Here is a 22,563-nt window from a genome sequence, read left to right as displayed (position 1 = left end):
ACCGTTATCCTGTGTTGAACTGAAAGAGTGTCTCAGAATAGAAGCCACCAGATAGCCCTAGCTGGCAGCAACGTAACTCCACATTGAATTAATTTTTGAAAAGCCACGACTCAAATCTCTCCAGATTCCTAAATCTCAGGCAGTTTGGCAACCTTGGAAGATGGCAGCTAATTTTTTTTTTTTTAGGTCAATTGCTTCTGATTTTTGGCATCTGCCTCACTGGGTGAGACTCTGCCTGCTGCCCGGGAAGGATGCCAAGCTTTGCTCCTGAATGTATTCAGAACGACTCTTGCAGTTCCCCGCTGGGGTGGTCGAGTGAGAGACAAAGCAACCTTTGATACAGCTTTTCCACCATTCTTGCTCCCATCTTCCCAGCGAATGAAACACAGCTAAGTTTCTTTCACCCCAGGATTCCCTGGAATGGCACCGTAACCCCTAATCTCTTTTTTCTGAATTTGCTTCACCTTTGCTATAGTGTTTCTCTAGAGAAGACAGAGCCTGCAGCTGTCCCATCTTATGCCTTACTGAATGGTCTAAGTTGACCGTATACTTCAGGAATTTCCTCCCTTCTTGTATGGTGAAGGGAAAATCACAGGACAAGAATCTCTCTAAAAGCTCAGGGTCACCATCTAAAGCCATGATGTTCTGAAGCTCCTTGTGTTTGGAGAAAAGCTCGCTGCAGGTCTCCACAAAGACGCTCCACATGGACCTGTTCTCATAATCGTTTGGTGGCTGCCTCTGCAGCCTGTCTTCCATGCACTGTAGGATCCAACTCAAGCGACATGGCCACTGGTTGGCCAGGACCACCCAACCGGCCACTGCCCGGGGATAGATGTTGTGCCTCAGCATGGGCTGTTGAGTCATAAGCCTGATAGTAATGGGGATGGTATTGACGATCCTTCTCATCTGGATAATGCTGTCTGGGATATATTTGTAGAGGCAATCGTATTCATTATGTAAACAATGGAAAGCTTCATGGATGTACTGGACTGCCTGAGCATCGATCTGGTGTTGGTCCACTTCCACTGACATGCCCAGGTTCACCAAGGCTGCGTCGTTCCCTTTGGACTTTTTCACTCCCAGCTCCATGTTCCTTGTAATGATGCTGTACATTAGATCTTCCCGAGTCTGGAAAGCCTCGTGCAAAAAACTCATCTTGGATCGGATGCCAATTTCCGGGATGGAGAAGGGAAGGGTCACCGTGCGGTTGAGGTACAGGTACCCATTGTCGGCCATTCCCTTCATGGAGCTGGCCTGCTCCAAGCAAGATACGATGACACAGGGGTCAACAACCAGGATGAAGATGAATGGGGCATTCCTATCTGAAAGTAGGGTATTGATGGCATTCAGCACCCCAACCACCCGTTCCGGGTAGCATATATCCAAACTTGTAATCTCAAAGACGATCCTCAGGCGCCGACGCTCAAAGATTTCCATGTAGTAGACATAGTTGGTGAGGACTTCAATCTCTTTCTTCACTGAGCTCATGAAACCCAGGTGGCTGGTGAATTTCTCATCGCTGGTCATGCTCTCTATCTTCTTCTTTTGGCTGATGATCAAGTGCTTAATCACAGGAGTGATGGCTATAATGAACCCGGATCCTGAAATGCCAGCAATGGTGCTACCCAGGATCTTCAGGACTGTGCCATCCCTCATCTCTGGCACGAGGATGGCAGTGGTGGCCAGGCCTGCGCCAGCTAGCAAAACAAACACGAGCCCTCCCACAGTGCAGCATGTCTTCTTTTTAAGCCTCCATTCTTGTTGGGTGAATCCTGAGGCAAATTCTGGGCGGCTTCCTACCACGTGGTAAAAACTCAGGGGAAGAGGACCAAACTGGTGGCGGATGTGGTCACAGAGGGTGGTGACCAGACCAGCCCACAACTTGTCACTGCCTGCATATTCCCAGGCACTGAACCTTATGAAGAGGAACTCAATGTTTTTCCTTCGAAGGTGCACCTCCGTGATGACTGGCTGGTAGAAGACAAGGTACCAGAGCAGCGTAAGATAATTCATCCCCTGGGGCAGTCGGGGCCTCTGGTGAGTCCTCCTGAACTCGTTTTCTTCCCTTCGGATGGATTCTCTGAGCATGCATCCTGCAAAAGTGGGTTCAGAAGGGGTCAACGGGAGAGCTGCCAAGAGAGATCCCCTCCATCTTTCTCCCACAATCTTGAAGGGCCCTATTTTGTTTTGTTTTGTTTTTTGTTTGTTTTTATCCCCATTATTTCATGTGTCACAATCCTGGATTTGGATGTTAACCTTTGGAATTTTGATGGTTGAGCTGCCCAACTGGGATAGGCACCAGAAGGTGGCTTACAAGTGTTCTAAATGATGTCATATGATGGGAAGGAACCAACCAAATAAGGTAGAGGTGTAGGTGACATGGGAACGTGCCCAGATGACATCAAGTTGGCATTGGGTCAAAGGATGCAAAGGATGCAAGTTGTGTGACGATGGCATGACAACTCATGTGATGCCACTTCCTCTCTCCCCAGACACCCATGGGTGTGGGAAGGGCTGTTCCCTTCTCTGCCTTAGTATGTGTGTTTACTAAATTAGTTCTCCATTGATTCCATCGGTGTGGGACTGACCTGCAATCTGGTCAAGAAGGGAGTGAAGACGAGTCCCACAGGGTGAATAGAAGCCCACCGTGACCGGGGTGGAGGTATGGCAGAGTGTCTTGGATAAACAGCAGCAATAAATGTCATCTTCTGTCAGGATTTCTGAGGAGTGGAAAAGAAATAAAGACATGGAAAATAACCAGGGGGTCCTCACACCGGTGGCACCAGATGGCCGTTGCTTAAATCGAAGCTGGTAGACGGCCATCGACAAAAAGCCGTTTCATCACCACTGCCAAAAAATGGGTAGCATCGGTTCCCTGCTATTCTCAAGCGGGAAACACACCACCCCTGTCTTGTAAGCCCTCAAACAGGTGAGTTAAAACAAAAGGAAGAATCTCCTGTTTAAAAGGAAAGGGGGAAAAAAGGATGATTTGTTCTCGCCACCTTTGCATCACTGGACATTTACAAAACAATGTAAATGTAAATGCAGCTCCCGGCCATCAAAGAGGGTGCCCGCCCCATTCAGTCATGATTCATTGTGTGTGTGTGTGTGTGTGTGCATATGTGCCCATGAAGACAATTCGGATCAGGGCTCTCACACGAGGACATAAGGACACTTTTCCTCCCTCAAGCAAGCATTTCCTCCAAGAAGGGAGACTACAGATAGTAACGGCAATACAAAACCCTCCTTTTTCACCTGGCAGCTCAGCTCTCATAAGCTTACCTTAATTGCTAATAACAAAGCTGAGGATGCTTTGCTGCGGCAGAACACCCCCATTTTCCATGCTTCCAAAGTTTTGCAGGTAGAAGATGCTATTTTCTTACATCGCTTTCTCTCAATTTAGTGCCCTCCAGATGATTGGGCCAACAATTTCCAACATGTCAGCTGGGGATGCTGAGATTCATAGTGTCAATGTATTTGGAGCGGGCCAGATCCTGAAGGCTCCTTTACGCACTGCTAATATTCCTTCTGCAACTTAACTAAAGGGAGGAGAGCAATTTACATGTGGCTCGTCCCGCAAGTGAGATTGCACGTTGCTTTGTTGAACGTGAGGAGGGAAGCAAATTAACGGGTAAAATGATGGATGACACTGATCTCTTCTTGTCTGTTTCCTAAGCCTAAAGCAGTGTTTTTCAACCTCAGTGACTTTAAGGCGTGTGGGCTTCAACTCCCAGAATTCCCCAGCCAGCATGCTTTAAGATGTGTGGACTTCAACTCCCAGAATTCCCCAGCCAGCGTGCTGGCTGGGGAATTCTGGGAGTTGAAGTCCGCACATCTTAAAGTTGCTGAGGTTGAGAAACACTGGCCTAAAGCATCACTATGGAAAAATCATGTAGGCCCTTTGTTCCCCAAAGAACAGTCAGGGGGAAAAAATGTTTGAGAGTAATTAGGATAATTAGCTTGTGTAACTCATCCTATTGTAAATGCATCAGAGCAGGGCTGAGATCTCTTTACAGTAATTTTCCCCCCCTCAGGTGTTTTTCTTCTTCCTGGGAAGGAGCTGAGCATTAACCATCCTATTTTAGGCTTTAGAATATCAGCTTTATTTTTGGGTGCATTTCCTGGCTGGGAAAGCAAACTTTATCAGTGTCCTTGAAGGGGGTTTCTGGGCTGGAGAAAACATGGTTTGGAGGTGGAAAGGTCTTGCTCTGTGTTATCGTGACAGGGGTATGGTCAAAAATATCAAGATGGCAGCCATGACAGTATGATTGAACTTCTGCCTATTTTTTATGTACACAGAAATGGCGGTATCTGTGTATGTAAATCAGCTGCATAGTGATTCAGGTCAATAAAACACTTCGGTTAGTTCTTGCTTGTATTCCGAATTTCTTCTAAGTCTGTAAAGAAATTTTCTGGAATTACAGCCTAGGTTATTTTCTAACCCACGGGTGCAATTTTTGAACTCTCTGCGCAAGCTGTGTGTCTTCTTGTCATCTGGACTTTGTCCAAATCTGATCCTGTCCTAGCTTCCCCTCCTCACATGCAGAAATGTAGCTTCACGAGGAACACCACCTCCTTAGCAGCTAGTTTTCCATTTGCAAGGAAGGCTGGTGTTGGGGGTGGGCGTGTCTGAGAACACTCCACCTGCGGCCTGAAATTTTATCTCAAGGGGGACGTGCTTTGCCCTGCTGAATTTATAAACCTAATTAGGGCTTATAGTTACGGCAATAGGACAGCTTTGTGTTTGAGTTGATATATTCAAATCAGCTGTAGTGGAAACTGACGCAAGTTTTAAAAGGAAGGGGAAGTTCCTAAATCATTAAGGCACTTGACTCAGCCCAGGTTTCTTCACCTGGTTAGAAAGAGTGTATCATGTAAGCTGAGGCTGACTTGGAGTTAGGGTCAGGCTGAGGACAACATTCACAATTCCTTTGCAAATAAACTTGTGAGCTTGTGGGAACCGAGGGGGTCTGATTCTGCAGCAAAATAAATACGAAATACTGCAATCTGCCCAGACAGCTGCTTTGGACCAACCAACCAACCAGCTGTCTCTGGTTGGAGGAGAAAGGAGCTTTGAGCACTGCAGGCCGAAAGGTGGTCGATGGCTGTTGGTGAATTGCTAGCACACCAGTAGTATCCGTGATGGGTGCGTACCCATGCGGAAGGAAATCAGCGGGAGAGCTTTACCCATCCCAGTGCCCTGCAGAGAGGTTCACCTTCTATAACTGGCAACTAGTACGGTGAGGAGCAATGGATGATGGGAGTTGGGATACAAACATCTGGAGCTCCTAGCTGGAGCTCCCCAGGGTTGTTGATGGATCTTTTCCAGGTTGTCCTTGACGGAGATGCATTCACCCTTTCTTGCACTCACACCCTGGTGCCACTAATGCTGATCTCACTATGATGCTTTGGGTGAAATTATATTTAATATTAATGTAAACCTCCTCCTCCTCACCTTTAAAGGTTTCACTTACCTAAATCATCGTAGTCTTAACAAGATATACTTTATATTGCGCAAATACCACTGTACCAAGTTAGTATCTGTATTTTATGATGTAGCATTCGCATCTTATAATGCAATAAAGCAATTACTTGGAAAAAATATAATAAACCTATGATTTCCCCCCCTTTTCCCAGCATTTTCACTTCATTAGATTCTGAACTTGGAGAATCAAGTGTGTGAAGACTCAAACTCCAAGAAGGGCTTAATAACAACAGTGACTTTAATTTCCTTTCTTACTGGAAATGTTTTTAAAAATGCAATAGGAGATTTAAAAGCCAAATGCAAACCATACCATTTTCTTTGTTTTTTAAAAATGTTCTCCCCCGGGTGATGTTTCCTCTCCCACGAAAAGTATATTCCCGTGACTCCAAAAATGACAGCGAATTGTTGAGGAAGTCAAATTGGTTATAATCTAGAGTCTAGGCCATTGTTTCTCAACCTTGGCCGCTTGAAGGTGTGTGGACTTCAACTCCCAGAATTCATGCTGGCTGGGGAATTCTGGGAGTTGAAGTCCGCACACCTTCAAGCGGCCAAGGCTGAGAAACACTGGTCTAGACAATACAATAAACTAAAGTGATGCAGAAATCTGTGAAGAGTTATTTAACAATTACAGAGACAAGAAAGTTGGACTTATTATTTTGCCCCAAGTTTGTTCATTCTGAAAGAACCGTGTGAGGTAACAAAACACAGCAATTTAAGAGTCACCAAAATGGTTGCTGCGAAGCTGGCAAAGGAAGAAGGAATGAGGAACGGAATGGAGAGCATTTAACACGTTAAGCTAATGAAGAAAATAACTACACGTAACCCAGTTTCAGAAGCATGCATTAGTTACCTTCCTGCCTACAGGAAGTTTGTTGCAAATGTTAAAACTGTTACCTAACCTTCCTGTAAGGATGCTTTTAAAGCAGGGTTCCTCAACCTTAGGAACTCTAAGCTGTGTGGACTTCAACTCCCAGAATTCCCCAGCCAGCAAAGCTTCTGGGAATTGAAATCCACACAGCTTAGAATTGCCAAGGTTGAGGAACCCTGTTTTAAAGTATGCTTCAAGGGGCTGATCAAAAAGCTACTGCAGTTAACTCTGTCTGTGGCAGAAAGCTGGAGAAATCTAGAGAAAATATGGCAGTTGTGCCTTTTCTGCTCCAAAGAATTAAGAATGGAGGTCCATCAAGGATTTATGCAAGAGATGGTGGTAGCCAGAGCCAGCATTTGGCTAATATTGAAAAAGCTAAGTAGGGTCAGGCTCAGTTAGTAGTTAGATGGGAGATTATCAAGAAATCCCAGGGCTAAAGGCTAGTTTAGAAGACAAAAAACAGGAAGAAAACAATGGGTGATCTGTTGGTGGGTCACCATCAGGAAAACAAGGAAATGTCTGCAGAGTGATCTGACTCTCAGTGTGATTTGAAGGAGACTTCTTTTCAAATTTGAGAATCATCATGCTCTCTTTAAACCAGCCTTTTGCAACCTCAAAAAACGATGATTATTTTTTCAATCAAGATCTTTTGTGGAACCCCTAGGTGACCTCTTCATTGGAAATCCAGTTGGGAAAGGCTGCATTAAACAGATAGCTTGGATTTACTGTCTGGTTTTGTGGCTATTATTAATTATGCACTACAGGTAGTCCTCGCTTAACAACCACAATTGGGACTGGAATTTTGGTTATTAAGTGAAATGGTCATTAAGCGAATCTGACCTGATTTTATTACCTTTTTTGCGGTGGTCGTTAGGTGAATCACTGCAGGCAATAAATGAACCACATGGTTGTTAAGCAAAACACACAGTTCCCCATTGATTTTGCTTGCCAGAAGCTGGCTGGGAAAGTTAAAAATGGTGATCACATGACAATGGGATGCACTCAAATCACAATCACATGACCGTGGGGATGCTGCGATGGCCATAAGTGTGAGAACCAGTTGTAAGTTGGTTTTCCCAGCACCGTCGTAAGTCCAAACTGTCACTAAATGAATGGTTGTTAAGTGAGGACTACCTGTAATGCTGATACTGAGAGCCAGGTTGGGATAGTGGCTAACGCAGCAGGCTAGAAACTGGAAGACAATGAGCTCTAGTCCTGCTTTAGGCATGAAACCAGCTGGGTGACCTTGGACCAGGCCAGTCCTTCCCTAGGAAGAAGAAGGCAAGGGCAAACCACTTCTGAAAAATCTTGCCAAAAAACCTGCAGGGACTCATTCATATAGTTGCCAAGAGTTAAGACTGACTCACACCCCTCCACCCCAAATCCACCAATCTAATATTATTCATGCACTAATCTACACATATTAATGAAGTTTGTGTTTTATTCTGCAGTTAAATACAGTGGACTCTCAGCTTAATGAACCTCAATTAGATTTAAGATACCATGGACCACTGACAATTTTTCTGTCCAGACACCACCCCAGAATAATGGAGAAATATCCTTATATCTGGAAGGCTGTGGTTGATTCATGTCAATGCTGGCAACAATTAAGCAAGGGTGTGCACAATTGTGCAAAGGACATAATTACAAAAATTCAGATGTTTGGCTTTAATAGATGCCACTTATGTGATGCACGAAAAAAGGAGGGCTTTGATTGTACAGATGTGGCCGCATCTGCAGGGTGTGGTCAAAAAAGTCAAGATGGAGGCTGTGTCAGTGCAATTGAAGCTTCACCTGATTTTTAGGCACACGTAAAAACCAGAGCTTCAATCATAGCATCACCGCTGCCATCTTGACTTTTTTGACCATATCTGGTGCGCCCCCCTGTGTGGGCATCATCTTGACTTTCTTGCAAGGCTGCATGAAGGTTCCTGATGCATTTATCTTTGTAGGGCCTTGCTGCAGGAATAATCCAGATGCTTGTGGTTATAAAAGTATTCCCTGCACCTCTACTCTTCAACAAATCTCAGGGAAGAAGTCACAGTATGTACACACATAATAAAACAAGAGTAACGTCTTCAATATATTTAATTTTAGGATAGTCGAATTTTGATTTTGCTATTACTTTTCATAGGTTTGGAGTTTTTTTTTTTTTTAACTTAAAACATTTTCATTGAGCCCAAAATTTTTATAGGCAATAATCACTGTGCCTATTATGCCCAGTGCGCCTGTTATGCCCAGTGCGCCTATTATGCCCAATGGGCATGCCTTTTTGACAGTCCCTTAAATCAAGGTTTAGCGTACTAAACGAAAGCCAGGGCTTTTGGAAGAAGTGGACTCAAACCTTCACTACCTTCCGTTTGCCCAGATCCAGTGGCTGTGAATCAGATGCTGAGCCTACCTTTAGTGTGGCATTCGGTGTGGTCAAAGTGGGCCTCCCCGCTCGAGCACAGGCACCCCGATTCGTGGCACTCCTCCCCGTGGTGCAGCCTAATGACTTCCTCGCCATAGGAATTCATCAGCTCTGGAGTTGGTGGACCACCAACCTGAGTTCCCAGACAGGCTGGACCCTGCCAGAAGAAAACGCAGCAGGCAGGTGATTCAACCCGTTTCCCTTGGACAGCTAAGCTTCTAATGAGAACAGATGAGGAAAAAAAGTATTTCAGGCAGCCTCTGGGGTATCTGCATTCCAGCAAGGATTTTATCTCTGTCTTTTTTCTTGTTTCCAGACTTTAGTTTAGAAAACCGGGGTCCATGAAGTCAAAGAGAGAGAAAGAAAGAATGAGGAGAGGTGTATCCTTGGTTCTTGAAGCTTCAGCTTTCAAAGCAGAAATGTCCACTGACTTTCATGGCCAGCCCCAAGCTCTCTTCAAGTTGGGGGGGAAAAAATGGGAAGACAGACCAACAAAATGAAAGCTCAAAGGTGTGGCAAATCAGAAACTAGTTTTAAACCAGGCCTGGCATGCCAAAGAAGCTAATTGGGATGACAAAAATATTCCGGTCACTGTGTTGAGAAAGACAATGACTTTACAAGGGATTGGATGCAGTGGGTGTGGCTGGGATACTGAAGGATGGGAATGAGCTTAATTCTGGTTTTGTTTTGATTTTTATCTGTTCAGTTGTGTCTGATTCTCAGAGACTGCCTGGACAAGTCCCTGCAGTTTTCTTGACAAGGTTTTTCAGAAGTGGCTTGCTGTTGCCTCCTTCCTAGGGCTGAGAGAGGGTGACTGGCCCAAGGTCACCCAGCTGGCTTTGTGCCTCAGGCAGGACTAGAACTCCTGGTCTCCTGCCCAGCGCCTTAACCACTACACCAGACTGGCTCTCAATAATGCATAATTCTGATTATGGTATAACAAAACATATTCCTTTCCCTTTTCTGTTCTTAAATGGCATTCTCTTCATGGGACAGAAACAGTTTGCTTATAATAAAGGAAGCACAGTGTTCTAATAAGTTTTAATTATTAACCTAAATTAACCGTTTTAATACAGTTGTTCATCGCCATCCAGGGAAACATATAGCCTTATCCGTTTCTAAGGGAAGTACTTAAAAGAAGGATAAAAGCCCCAGTGGTTGGCAGAATATGAGAGTTATAATTCAGTCACACTTGGGGTGACACCATTTCTCATGGGAGGTTGGAATAAAATCTGCAAGAAGGAACAGATGAATTTATCTCCATCCCAATTACAATTTACAACTGCTAATGACAGAGCTGAAGCTATGCTGAAAGCTGGCTCGGTTGCTAAATAAGAACTATTATTAATTTAACTAAGCTCAGAAGCTCCGTGCCAGAAACAACTAATTATCCCTCAATTGCTTAAATTCTTCCGCAAATAACTTCTCCTTAAGATAAGGAGTGTTATGAATGGGTTGGATACAGGCGAAGAATAGCTGCAGATATCAGTGGGATGTTTTAGGCTAATATAAGTCTCATTCATTCGTTCATGTTTAAATCCATCTTTGGGAAAATATAATTATTCTCTCTCCGTCTTTGCCTGTTTGTCCAGATTTGATTAACTGATTGATCAGTGATCAGCCTATGAATGTTTATGTAGAAAAAAGACCCACGATGTTTCACAGGCCTTGTTTGCTACCAATGTAAGTGTCTTCTGTTTGGTTGCAAGGCACACTCGCTGGAATCCCGCATAACAATATTCCCCTAGAGATTTGTACGGCTTCCAACCTCACCTTAATTAAACGAGCCCTGAAAATCTTGCTCACCCTAACCCAGACCTTGGCCCAGAGTGGGTGACAGACCCCTTGTGTGATGTTTCAGCCTATTAGATCATATTTGTTCATCTGAACTTTTTAAAGAAAGGTACATGTGTATTCTTGTATTGATTGTTTTATTTTGTAAGCTGCAGAGTTGTGATAGGTTGGGGCAGCCTATACATTTCATAAATAAATAAAGAACAGCCGCCATCTTGTTTTCTTAGCCAACCACAATGGCTCCCATCCTATGATGAACCCACATCAAATAAAACAGGTTAGCACTTAATGCAACATGTGAACCATGACTTATTGATTGATGTGCCATCAAATTGGTGTTGACTCTTAGCGACCCCTTAGATAGAGGTTCTCCAAGATACTGGTTGGAAAATCACATGTGCAATTGATGGGATAAAGCCATGATAGAACATGTGATGTCTGTGGGTCTGTAGAATGCACAGGCACATAGACATAAATATATAGACAGGCAAAGACAGGCAACAAACTTTCAAGTTCAAGAACAATTTGGACAATAGCTCAGGATCAGTTGAGAAGGCCCAGGCTACCTGGAGATCAGGAGAGCCATGTGATAGTCTATTGCATAAAGGAAGCTTGGCAAAGTTAGTCCAAACTGTGCACATTTATGGGCAGGTCAGTCAACGCCTGAAATTCTGTTCCTCTTTCCCAACTGGGCGCACTCCTTAAGAGTTGATTTCCTGCCCTCACCTTGGAAGTCTTAGGAAGTTCTGCAAGTGAGGAGAAGGAAGGGGAAAGAGACAGAAATAAGGGATAGTTTCAAAATACTTGCAAAAGGGTATTTGCCTCTCTTTCTGAATTTGTCTTTGGCAAACGAGGTATGAGGGAAGTCCCGGTGTCTTAAAAATAGTCAGCCCTATCAGGGGCTGAAAGTGAGACCAATTTTGGAGGCTGTAAAGCAGGGTTTTTCAAACTTGGCCACTTTAGGATGGGTGGACTTCAACTCCCAGAATTCCCCAGCCAGCCTTGCTGGCTGGGGAATTCTGGGAGTTGAAGTCCACCTATCTTAAAACATGTTGGCTGAGGAATTCTGGGAGTTGAGCTCCACCCATCGTAAAGTGGCCAAGTTTGAGAAACACTGCTGTAAAGGCAAGGGAGATGGAATAAATCCATCTTGGAAGGTATAAAAAATTTACAGGGCTCCCACTCCTGCTTCATAAGCATCCAGTTTTTCCAGTCTGGTGCTTTTCGGAGGGTTGGATATTCCATTCCCAGTATTCCCCAGCCAATTGCCCGTGCTGGGTGGGAATCATGGTGTTGTAGAGGCGAAGCATTCGGAAAGCATCAAGCTGTGAAAGGTTGATGTGTGTAATGTAAGTGTGACTGTAGTGTATCATTCAGCCCCAAACGAGTGTGTTTGCTCCCATCACTTCTGGGGATTCTTCACAGCCCCGTTGTTTGCAGAATCCCTTCTTTGCCCAAGGAAAGGAGATGGAAATGGCAACAAATCAAATAAGCAAGACTTTTTTCACTGTGCATGCTTAAGGGAAGAGAAGCATAGTCTTTTTTTAAGGGGTGGGAGAACCGTTATCCCAGCCCCCTTGGATGTGGTGGGTGCAGCACGGTTCAGTATTGGTGATGACTCAAATGGATTAATTCATTTCTCTCCTGACTTGAAAATAAATCTGTTACAAAGGAATGTTGAATTCTCCATTCCACTCCTGCTCATTGGCCCCATCTCTTCAGGAACAAGAGTGGAGAAAAAGATGAGAGTGACCAGGGGTGGGTCAAAAAGGTCAAGATGGTGGCTGCAACACTGAAGAAAGTAGGAAGCTGTTTTGTGTCCTAAACTCTGCATCTGGGGCAAGAAGACATTGGATGGACAGAATAGTGATCTACAAAGATGCATTGCTAAATTCACGGTACGTTCCGAGGGATTTTGTGGGGATACCTGAGTAGCTGTGCCCTTCCTGCAAGTCCCACCCCAGTCAATTCACAGGGGGGGTTTCACACCTCCCAAGGGACATTCACTCATTGCTCCTTTCATTACCATTTAGGATGGCTGTCAGGTTCTGTTCCGAAAAGCTGCTCCATAATGTACATAACAGAAAGTGCAAAAGCTGGCTTGCAGCTAAACCTCAAACCAAGATTATGGCAACCAGCTTGATTGATAATTGGCAAATAGAGGGAGAAAACATAGAGGCAGTGAAAGACTTTGTATTTCTAGGTGCAAAGATTACTGCAGATGCTGACTGCAGCCAGGAAATCAGAAGACGCTTAATCCTTGGGAGAAGAGCAATGACCAATCTCGATAAAATAGTCAAGAGCAGAGACATCACACTGACAACAAAGGTCCGCATAGTTAAAGCAATGGTGTTCCCTGTAGTTAAATATGGCCGCGAGAGCTGGACCATAAGGAAGGCCGAGAGAAGGAAGATCGATGCTTTTGAACTGTGGGAGGAAAATTCTGAGAGTGCCTTGGACTGCAAGGAGATCAAACCAGTCCATCCTCCAGGAAATAAAGCCAGACTGCTCACTTGAGGGAATGATATTAAAGGCAAAACTGAAGTACTTTGGCCACATAATGAGAAGACAGGACACCCTGGAGAAGGTGCTGATGCTGGGGAGAGTGGAGGGCAAAAGGAAGAGGGGCCGACCAAGGGCAAGGTGGATGGATGATATTCTAGAGGTGACGGACTCGTCCCTGGGGGAGCTGGGGGTGTCGACAACCGACAGGAAGCTCTGGCGTGGGCTGGTCCATGAAGTCACGAAGAGTCGGAAGCGACTGAACGAATAAACAACAATGTACATAACGCGCAGGAGGGCAGTCATAGTACTAGCTTGTAACATTGAAAGCAGCTGTGTGTCTGCTCCCAGGAAAAGATGCAGCTGCTTTAAGGTGTTGTGCTGATATGCTCCAAAGCACCTTTGGGGGGTTGAATCCTAAGCATTAGCCAACCCTACCACTTAGGCGCTAGCGAACGTGTTCCTTGTTTCCCAAAAATGTTAATTAAAAGTGGAGCTTTGATTATCTTGATGCTGATTTTGTTCAGTGCCACTCCTTTTGTGTGTGTGTGTGTAGGTGTGTGTCCATGCGCACTGCATTGTGGTTTTTAGGTACTGTCTCTCCGTGCATTGTGCTTTCTCGTGGTTTGCTTGAATGAGCCACAATGGGCTCAGTGTTTCCTAACCTTGGCAGCTTTAAGATGTGAGGACTTCAACTCCCAGAATTCCCCAGCCAGCCATGCTCCCATTCTGAGAGTTGAAGTCCACACATCTTAAAGTTGCCAAGGTTGAGAAACGCTGGTCTAGATTAAGATTGTTATACTAATAGATTAAGATAATTATACTTATCCTTGAACCCTATTTTACGAACCCTGGTGAGTGGGTCACCCAATTTGCCAAGGGAAGGTTGGTCATATGGCATCCACAAGTGCCAAGGGCCTCTCACTGAATGTCTGAAGAACAACAATATTAAATATTTCCTTTTTCCTTTGACAAATACATTGGATAAAATTCTGTGGGATCTCCGGGGACTTCTCTTGATATTTTACTCATTTTGGATGTTTTGTTGAGCTTTACTTTCTGCCCAAACGCTTCCGCAGTGGCTCTGGATAAAATTGCCAACTCCTTGATAAGGCCCAACTTAGCAAAGCAGAGGCTTAGCCACATTTCTGAACCCAGCCTTGGCATAAGCCATGTTACGTATGGTTATTAAGAAATGGTGATACAATAGAACAATCCTTCCAATTTGGTAACAGGATTAGATCAAGAAATGCTATGTTGCTGGCTACCCTTGGGGGTAGGTTGAAGCGCATCAGTCTGATCCAGAAGGGCTCTACTATAGGCTCGTGTGCTACTCAGAGGAGGAGGGGAGAGTCGGTTGCAACTGAGGGCACTGGGCAGGCCTCAGCAGCCAGTGAGTGTCGATATAATTGCCAGTTTAGAGGGTTGGGTAAACAGTATCCTGGCACGAATGGCCTTGAACCAAGCTCTATGACTAAGCCTGCAGAGGCGGCATTGGCAAAGGGTCATGGTGTGGTCCTAAGATACTCATGACCAAATCTGGGTATTGATTAAGGTGGCATTTCCTGTTATTACCTCTTCCTCGTACAGCCTGAAAAGATTTAGAAGTCAACAATATAAAAATATAGCAGGGAACTGCCAGGGAACTCCATTATTCAGGCGGGCCCACTGAACTTTTGAACCTCTGCCAGGGGTGCCAACCGATGCCATGGCTTTGATCACAGCACCATCACGGCTGCCATCTGGATTTTTTGACCACACCTTGCGGACACCCCTGGCAGCTGCAGAAGAGGCAGAAATCCAACAGGTGAAGCTACTCCATCCCTCCACTTTCAGCCTGGGAAAATGTTGCCCGCCGAATTGATATTTTCGCCAACTGATTAGAGAGAGAGATGAGCAGAATTTTTTCCTTGTGGGTCAGCCCAGGTGTGTGTCTTCACCTGTTCCAAGGGAGGAAAGGAAGCTCGCTATAAATAGCCCCAAATGTGTAAATATTTCCAGGGTAGGGAGTTGCTTCAATGCCTCAGCTATTTTTGATATTTTTCCCTGCATTTTTTGTGGCTTGTAGTGGCTTTGTATGAATCTTGACAATTTTGTTTTCTGCTTCCTTCTCTGATGCTCCCAAGACTGTGAGGCTAAGCCACCAGTTCTCTCACTCATAGTTTATGGAATAAATCACAACTAAGTGGATTTGAAAAATTCATTACGTTTCTCTCTCACAAGGGCTGTGCTCATTTAACCCGCTAAGCCAAATCCAAGCATTTTTCCTCCAAGTACAATGTGTGAACCAAGCCCGTATCAACATATTCTTTCCGATATGTCAAAATCCCTTAGGTGTGATATCAGGGGGAGAGGAGTTGCCCCCATGTCTGTCCTTTTAATATTATTATTTATTAAGCTGGCCTTTCACGCCTCCATAGAAGTTCAGCTGCTTTGGAAAAAATAGATATTCTTACGTTGACACCTTTCGTTCAAAAGTTAGGAAGTTTGTGATCATTCCGTGAGATCACCGCCCTTAGAAAATGGCTCAAAATATGAACGTTTTGACTATCTTTAGCTCAATTCTACGTATGATTAAGCCCAGCTTTCCAAGAACGAAACCAACCGCTCAACAGAACGGAAACATTTCACTTAGAGAGATTCTACTTTACATTTTACTAATGCACACCACTGATGGGATTGCCTTGGGCGAGTCATTTAATCTACCCTACAGGGATATTGTCAGGAAAAAAATTATACAGCATTTTTTTCTGTTTCATCAATTAACCTCCCAGAGAGATAGAAAAGAAGGGCAAATACTACTGGTGCCAGAATGGTGGGGAGCCATTTGGCTGGGAATCATAGGAGTTGGAGTCCAGCACACCCATGCAGGTTGGAGAAAGCTCTTGGGTTCGGTGGTGTCTTTGTGCCACCTTTTTTGACAGGTTTGATGGCAGGTGAGGATCCGAAGATTGGAAGCTCAGCCAGTCCAAACACCTATACCCCCCCCCCCCAATATCCTTCCTGTTGGAGAACTGGGTGGTGGGGGAGAGCCTGTCACCTTAGCAAGCTCCTTCTTTCATTCAGCCAGCACCAGCACATTGTCCCACCTGAGGTCCAACCCACTTCTCCATCTCAGCCTTCACCATGAAAGAGACTCACCCAAGATCACTTTGGCTGGTTGAGGGAAAGAGTCAAGCCTTGAAGCTCTAAAGATCTCCTCTCTTTATCACACTGGTCCCCAAAACATCATGGCTGAGCTGGCGGGATTTTACAGGTCTTGGCAAGGCATCAGCCCTCCGGATCCTTTCCTTACACTCCAGACCAAGACGCCGGCTCGTTCAGAAGCATCCCTGCTTCAGAGGACCTCCTTCCTTTCAGGAGGCAGATTACAGCAGCTTCTTAAACCTCCCCAAACCTGTTTTTGGGCCCAGATTGCGAAAGGTAACAAGGAGGGGTGCGAGGATGTGCAGGCGGATTTCACCACTCACACCTCAACCTTGCCGATGGAGAAGCACAGGGCCTGGACTGCCCGGAGGTGGGAGCCGGACCTATCCAAGCCCTGCCATTATTTTAGTCTTAGGTGTACCTTCCACCACCACCACCCCGACTTTCATTTTCATTTAGGTCTTCCTAAAATTCAGCTTTGGATGCCCCAATAACTGCGTATCAACCCCTTGTATGTGAGTAGACCTGCATTAATAATCCACAAATTATTCATTAATAAATTCACTGACAAGTCTGGGGGCACATCCACCCGATGACCTGCAATTGATTGGTGCTGAATCGACTGGATGTAAACGGGGGTTCTTGGGCTGTCCCTGTGCCCTGATGGAAGCTCAGCCCCATCCAGGTTTGCAGGGGTGTTCACAAGGAAAGGGGTCAAAGTCAAGAAGGTGGCCACAACTCCTTCAAAGCCCTGCCCCTTTTTTACGTGACACACATAAAAAGGGGCGGGGCTTGGATCACATGGTTGTGGCCGCCCTCCCGACTTTTTGGACCCCCTCTCTGCAGACCCCCTGAATGCTCATAATGCCTACTAAGTAGTATTTCGATGCATGCAAAGGCATAGGTGTTACCATGTGCTCTAAAAATTCAGCTCTGCATTTTGACCCGGTGACCCTAACAACACATGAGACTTTCCCCAGAAGTACACAAATCAAGCCGAAGCCGCTTCCAGACCCTCTCCAGGAACTGCAATTTTTAATGCAGCGGAAAGGAAAGATTAAGCGCCCGATGCATTAATGGAATCTATTTAGCTGAATTTCCTGAGATCAAACTGACTGTTTGTCCTGCCTCTGCCTACTCTTGACCCTGATGGCATCGTCTCTGGGGAGTGTGGCTCCTCACATGCTACAGGTAGTCCTTGCTTAACAGCCATTCATTTACAGATGCTTCAGACTTGCGACGGCGCTAAAACCCAACTTACGACCGGTCCTTGCACTTATGACTGTCACAGCGTCCCCATGGCCACATGATCGTGATTTGGGCACTTGGCAAGTAGTTCACGTTTACGACAGTCACAGCATCCCGCAGTCAAGTAATTGCTTTTTTTCTACCTTCCCAGCTGGCTTCTGGCAAGCAAAATCAATGGGGAACCACACGGTCCACTTAACGACCACCACAAAAATGGTCGTAAAATTGGGTCGATTTCACTTAACAACCAAATTGCTTTGCGACCAAAATTCCAGGCCCAATCATGGTAGCTAAGCGAGGATTCCCTGTATACAAAAGCCAAGTGTGGATTTCCTCTCCCAAAACTTGTTGCACCCCTGTGGGACTTCCCTTGTGAATAAGCATGAGACTCTGGGAAAGAGCATTGCACTGTTTTCTGAGAAAATGGGCAGCTATTCAAAGAAGGCTCTGTGTCTCAGCTAGCTTCCACCTGAGGCATTCTTGCAAAGAAGGAAGATCCTGGAGGTTTTGCAAGAGGCTATGCTTCCAAGGTAGTGCCTGCCACCTACTGGTCTTACAAATATTCAAAGAAATGATTAAAGTAGTGCTAGATAACTGGCTAAGAATTTTGACTGATTATGTGCTATCAAGTCAGCACTGACTCTTAGTGACCACACAGTTGGGTGATCTGCCCCCAACCTGGTCCTTCAGATGTCCCAAAGGTGCACCCATCGTGGCTGTAATCAATTCTGTCCACCTCATTGCTGGTGGTCCACATCCTCTCTTTCCTTCCACCTTTCCCAGCAATATGGACTTCTCGCGAGAGCTGGGTCTTCCCCTAATGTGTCCTAAATATGATAATTACCTCCTGGACATTTATGCCTTGAGTGAGAACTCTGGGTGGATTTGTTCAATGATCCATTTGTTTATTTTCATGGCTGTCCATGGTGTTCTCAGGGGTCTTCCCCAGCACCAAAGTTCAAAGGTGTCAGTGGTCTTTCTGTCCTGCCGCTTCTTCAGAGTCTGGGTTTTGGTTGCATAGAGTATCAGAGGAAAACGATTGCCTGCATGATTCTGACCTTTAAGATATCGACATATTGTGGCATCGGGATACCTTTTCCAAGGCCTTCATGGCTACCCTACCAAGTGCTAGTCTGGGGCCTATTCCTTGACTGCTGGTTCCTTTACGGTTGATGGCTGATCCTAAAAGGCAGAAACTATCCTCCACTTCGATATCTCCATTGTCAGATCAAAAGTCTTTGAGATTAGTTGGGCAGGAAAAGTATCTCAGTTAATCAGGAAGCTACCTTTATAAAAGAGAGATTCTGATGCAAGGACATGCAGACATGGTAGGTGGGAGCAGAGATAATCTCAGAAGAGGTGCCTTGTTCGCCCACCCTTCCCAACCCACGTTCTTTGTGGTCTTCCCATCAACACGATTTCCAGGCCTCTTGCAATCACCAGAAAGGGTGCCATATATTTCTCCCTTTAGAGGTCCAGCTTCACACACAAGGCAATGTTAGTGGTGGGGACAATCCAGGCTCCCAACGTCAGGTTGGGGAAGGCTGGAATAAAGGAGGCACCCAGAGGGGAGTTAAATTTTCAAGCATCTTTTGCAAACTGTGGGACTGGATTTGGAAATTTTTCTTTTGGGATAACCCCCCCCCCCGAGTTTCCCACAATGCTGCAACCATTCCTACCTTTCCGTCCGCCTCTGCTGGGTCAATCTGCACCTCTTCAGCATACATGGAGCAACCTTCCTGCGCATCAGTGGAACTCAGGCTGTGTCCTCCTCCTCCGTTGATTTTAGGCCACATGCAGGAATTCTAGCTTATCTCTTTCCTTTAATCCCTCCCATGGCTTCTATTCCCCCTCTTCCTTTCTTTGATTATATGAGTGGCAGAGGAACGCTGTGACTAACACTTGGAGCTGCGCGAAAAGTGGAACCTTCCCCAGTCAAAATAATTATGACTTTGGTGTGAAGTAGAAAATCAAGCCAGACAAGCGGTAGCATTAGATGCTGAGAGAAGGGAAATAAAACACACCTTTCCTTCTTCTCCACGTGAGGTACGGCACAGGCGTTTATTTTACTGATTCAAACTCGGGAGCTAAATAAGCTCCTTTTGGTTTTCTAGCTTCCTAGATTGACCAAGTATCCTTTGCTTTACCAGAAGGCCCCAAATTAGGATGCAAGAAATCCTGGAAATCAAAAACGGGGGAACAAATGCATCATGCTTTGTGAACAGGAATATTTGTGAGTGCTCCATGCGCTGCATTTCTTGGCAGGTAGACATTTAAAAAGGAACAATTCCCCCCACCGCTGCCGCCCGCCATCCTCAACTGTTGCCTGGAAAAGCTTCATCTGAACGACCAAAAATGGCCTGGGCAAGCCTTATTTGCTGATTAAGCCTAAGAGCAAGTTGCAAAAGAAAAGGACCGAATGTGGTGCTGGGCAGCTCTTCCACAAGGAATCCATTTTCGTTGCAGAAAAGAGATGGGAAGAATGTGGAAGACACAGGGGGTTCCCAGCAAAACCCTCCCAATCAGTCTGTAGGTCTGAAGCCTGACAATTGGAGAAGAACAAGCCTTGCTTGGAAGCCCAGGATGATCGTATGGCTGCTATTTCCTGGACAAGTCCAGGTTTTAGACTCTGACTGCCCACCCAGAAAGTTTTTAAAAAACTAAAAGTGTCTGGGATTGCTTTTAAACAGGCTGGGGCAACCTCCTTGCCTCATTTTTCCAACCTGCTTCATCTTTTTGATCACCATTGCACAATCTTCTTTGTTGACTTGGATCCCCACCTCTCTCCCACTGGTTCCTCTTCTCTGCTCAGGTGCCATTAGTTCCCACCATTCCCCAACCTGTCCTCTTGTCTGCCTGTCCATGCTCTTCCTTGCTAGCTGTGGTCCTCAGCCAGGATCCAGCCCTCCTCTTCCCTTCCTCCTTCCCCGATACAGGATCCATTCTTCTTCCTTCTGCTATTGCTGTGTTAGAATTATCATTTTAAATAATTCTGCAGGGGAAGGGTAGTGAGTAGATTCAAAAGTAGGAATGAATTTGTGTATATGCGCTTGTGTGTTTCAGTGTTGCAGGAGTATATGTGTGAATGTGAGTCTGGAGAACCTCAAGTTGAAATCCCCACTTGGCCATGGAGCTCAGCGGGTCATGTAGGGTGATTTAACTTCTCCTTTAAGGTAGCTATGGAGATAAAATGAGGGAAGCTGTAAGGTGGGGGTGTAAATCCAAAAATACACAAATGCATTTCCCCATGCTGTGCCTGGTGCATTAAGTAAAGCAACCCTTTCTCCAGAGGATCCTATTTTTAGAAGGTTCAGATGCTGCATCATATTGAGTCTACCAGGCTAGAGAGAACATGTGGTCCTTTTCTATATAAAGCAAGGTTTCCTTCAATCTGAAAACAAACATCCAGGGACTTTCCTGAATCTTTGACTGTTGTTCTCCAGAGATGTGGGACTATAATTCTCATCATCCCTACCCCGTGTGGCACAGTACAATTTAAGCATGGGAAGGACTAAGTTGAGTTCTTGAGTATGTCTTCTTGCTCTGGTAAATATAAAACATGTTGGTGGCTTGTGGGTTGCTATTAAAAGCGAAAGATGCCATGCAAAGTTCAACTCAACTGTTTTTCTCTCTTCCCCCTTCCCCATTGCTGAAGCCACCCCAAGCTGCCAGCAATTCTGCCTTAAAGGACTGTTCAGCAGAAAGGAAGTTGTAGATTTGACTCACAGGCTAACTCAGAAATATGACATGTAGGAGGCGGATGTGGTAAACATTCTAGTAGAGCCTTTTTGAAATCCCTGATGTATTTGTTATTGCAGGAAACTTTTCTCCATTAAGATACCATTTGCTATCAATTGGCTAAATTGGTCTACAATCTTCAGATGTGTTTGCACTGATTTTGGTAGGATGTATTGCGACACTAGCTTTGAATGGTTGTGCCAAGGAACTTTATATTCTCCAAAAGATGATTTAAATAAACTGCTGTAGAAGAAATGGGACTATCTTGATTCAGGCCTGGGCTGTGATGGCCTGAGTATCACCTCGAGGTGAGTAGGTTGGAACATTCTGCCAAATATTTCAAGTGCATTTTGCCAACAAGAAACATTTATTTACAAGGCTTTCCCTAACAGAAACTTGCAGCTGTGGTTTCAGGGTTTGAATGTACAAAGCTGTTTTAGGTCAAATGTGGTGTTCGAAAGAAACATAGTAGAACATTATGTTCATTAAAAACAACAACTCATAAAAGAAACAAGTCAAAATGAGCACTGCTACAGTTAAAAGGGTAAGAAAATGAAAATGATATAGGAAGCTGCCTTCTTCAGATTCAAGATACTGAGCCAGCTACTAGCCAGTGTTTTTGACAGCCATCAGTTAGAAGGTTCTCCAGATCTTCATGGAGAGCTTTTCTAACCTTGGGACCGAATTGGAGAACTTGTGTGTGGAAAACAAATGATTAACCAGAATGAAAACAGAAAGACTGACATAATTTACACATTATACTAAGCAATAAGTGTGATCTGGAAACCACGGTTTATGGCCAACTTGTAGCTGATTCCACATATCAAGGATAAGCAAGCTGTGGCTTCATCATGTGCGAAGCCGTTATGATTTGGAGTCTATCTTCCATGATCCAGCGTGTTGTACGAACACTGCCCATTCTGACTTATTATGCAAACCATTGAAGAGATGTATCTACAAGCAAATCTCTGCCAAGATCATCTTCTTTACCCTCTACAACCATGCCTTAGTACAGATCCAGCCACTGCGATGTTTAACTCTGGCCACTGTCTACAGTCATGGCAGGCAGCAGTCAAAATCCAGCTTCTTCAGGTCTTCCTAAAAAAGGAAGTCTGTTTGTTGCAGCACAGGGACCTCCCTAGCTGTCGTATTTTGAAGATTGGGTGAAACAACCAAGGAGCCCTATTTTTTTCTTCAAGCAGATGTAGGATTGTAGGTGTCAAGGGAGGCTCCACAGTGATCTTTGATAGCAAGCAGGCTCATCCAGGAGATGACTATTTGTCTGATATTCTAGATAAAAGAAGGCCATATTTTGGAAATTATAACCAGAACTGGGCCTGGAAATAAATCAGGAGCAAAGGCAGATGT

The 22,563-nt window shown here is 45.0% G+C and overlaps 1 protein-coding gene across 1 annotated transcript; it reads right to left on the bottom strand.

The window, feature by feature from the left end:
* Positions 1-435: 435 nt before the first annotated feature.
* Positions 436-19,253, bottom strand: NKPD1 (NTPase KAP family P-loop domain containing 1). Its single transcript, XM_063312617.1, has 4 exons — positions 19,137-19,253; positions 8,755-8,923; positions 2,589-2,720; positions 436-2,093 (listed from the first exon to the last, which is right to left on the bottom strand). The coding sequence occupies exons 1-4, from the start codon at positions 19,251-19,253 to the stop codon at positions 436-438; spliced, it is 2,076 nt and encodes a 691-aa protein (XP_063168687.1).
* Between the last annotated feature and the right edge of the window lie 3,310 nt (positions 19,254-22,563).

The sequence above is a fragment of the Candoia aspera genome, chromosome 10 (genome assembly GCF_035149785.1).
Source record: "Candoia aspera isolate rCanAsp1 chromosome 10, rCanAsp1.hap2, whole genome shotgun sequence".
NCBI classification, from domain to species: Eukaryota; Metazoa; Chordata; class Lepidosauria; order Squamata; family Boidae; genus Candoia; species Candoia aspera.
This window is presented reverse-complemented; position numbering and strand designations above follow the sequence as displayed.

What these genes read in the sequence shown, in the direction of transcription:
- NKPD1 (XM_063312617.1), bottom strand. Translation starts at nt 19,253, where the DNA reads ATGTGGCCTAAAATCAACGGAGGAGGAGGACACAGCCTGAGTTCCACT. An exon ending in CAGCAGAGGCGGACGGAAAG is followed by an intron (nt 8,924 to 19,136) that starts GTAGGAATGGTT and finishes TTCTTCTGGCAG; the next exon opens with GGTCCAGCCTGTCTGGGAAC. An exon ending in CACCGAATGCCACACTAAAG is followed by an intron (nt 2,721 to 8,754) that starts GTAGGCTCAGCA and finishes TCCACTCCTCAG; the next exon opens with AAATCCTGACAGAAGATGAC.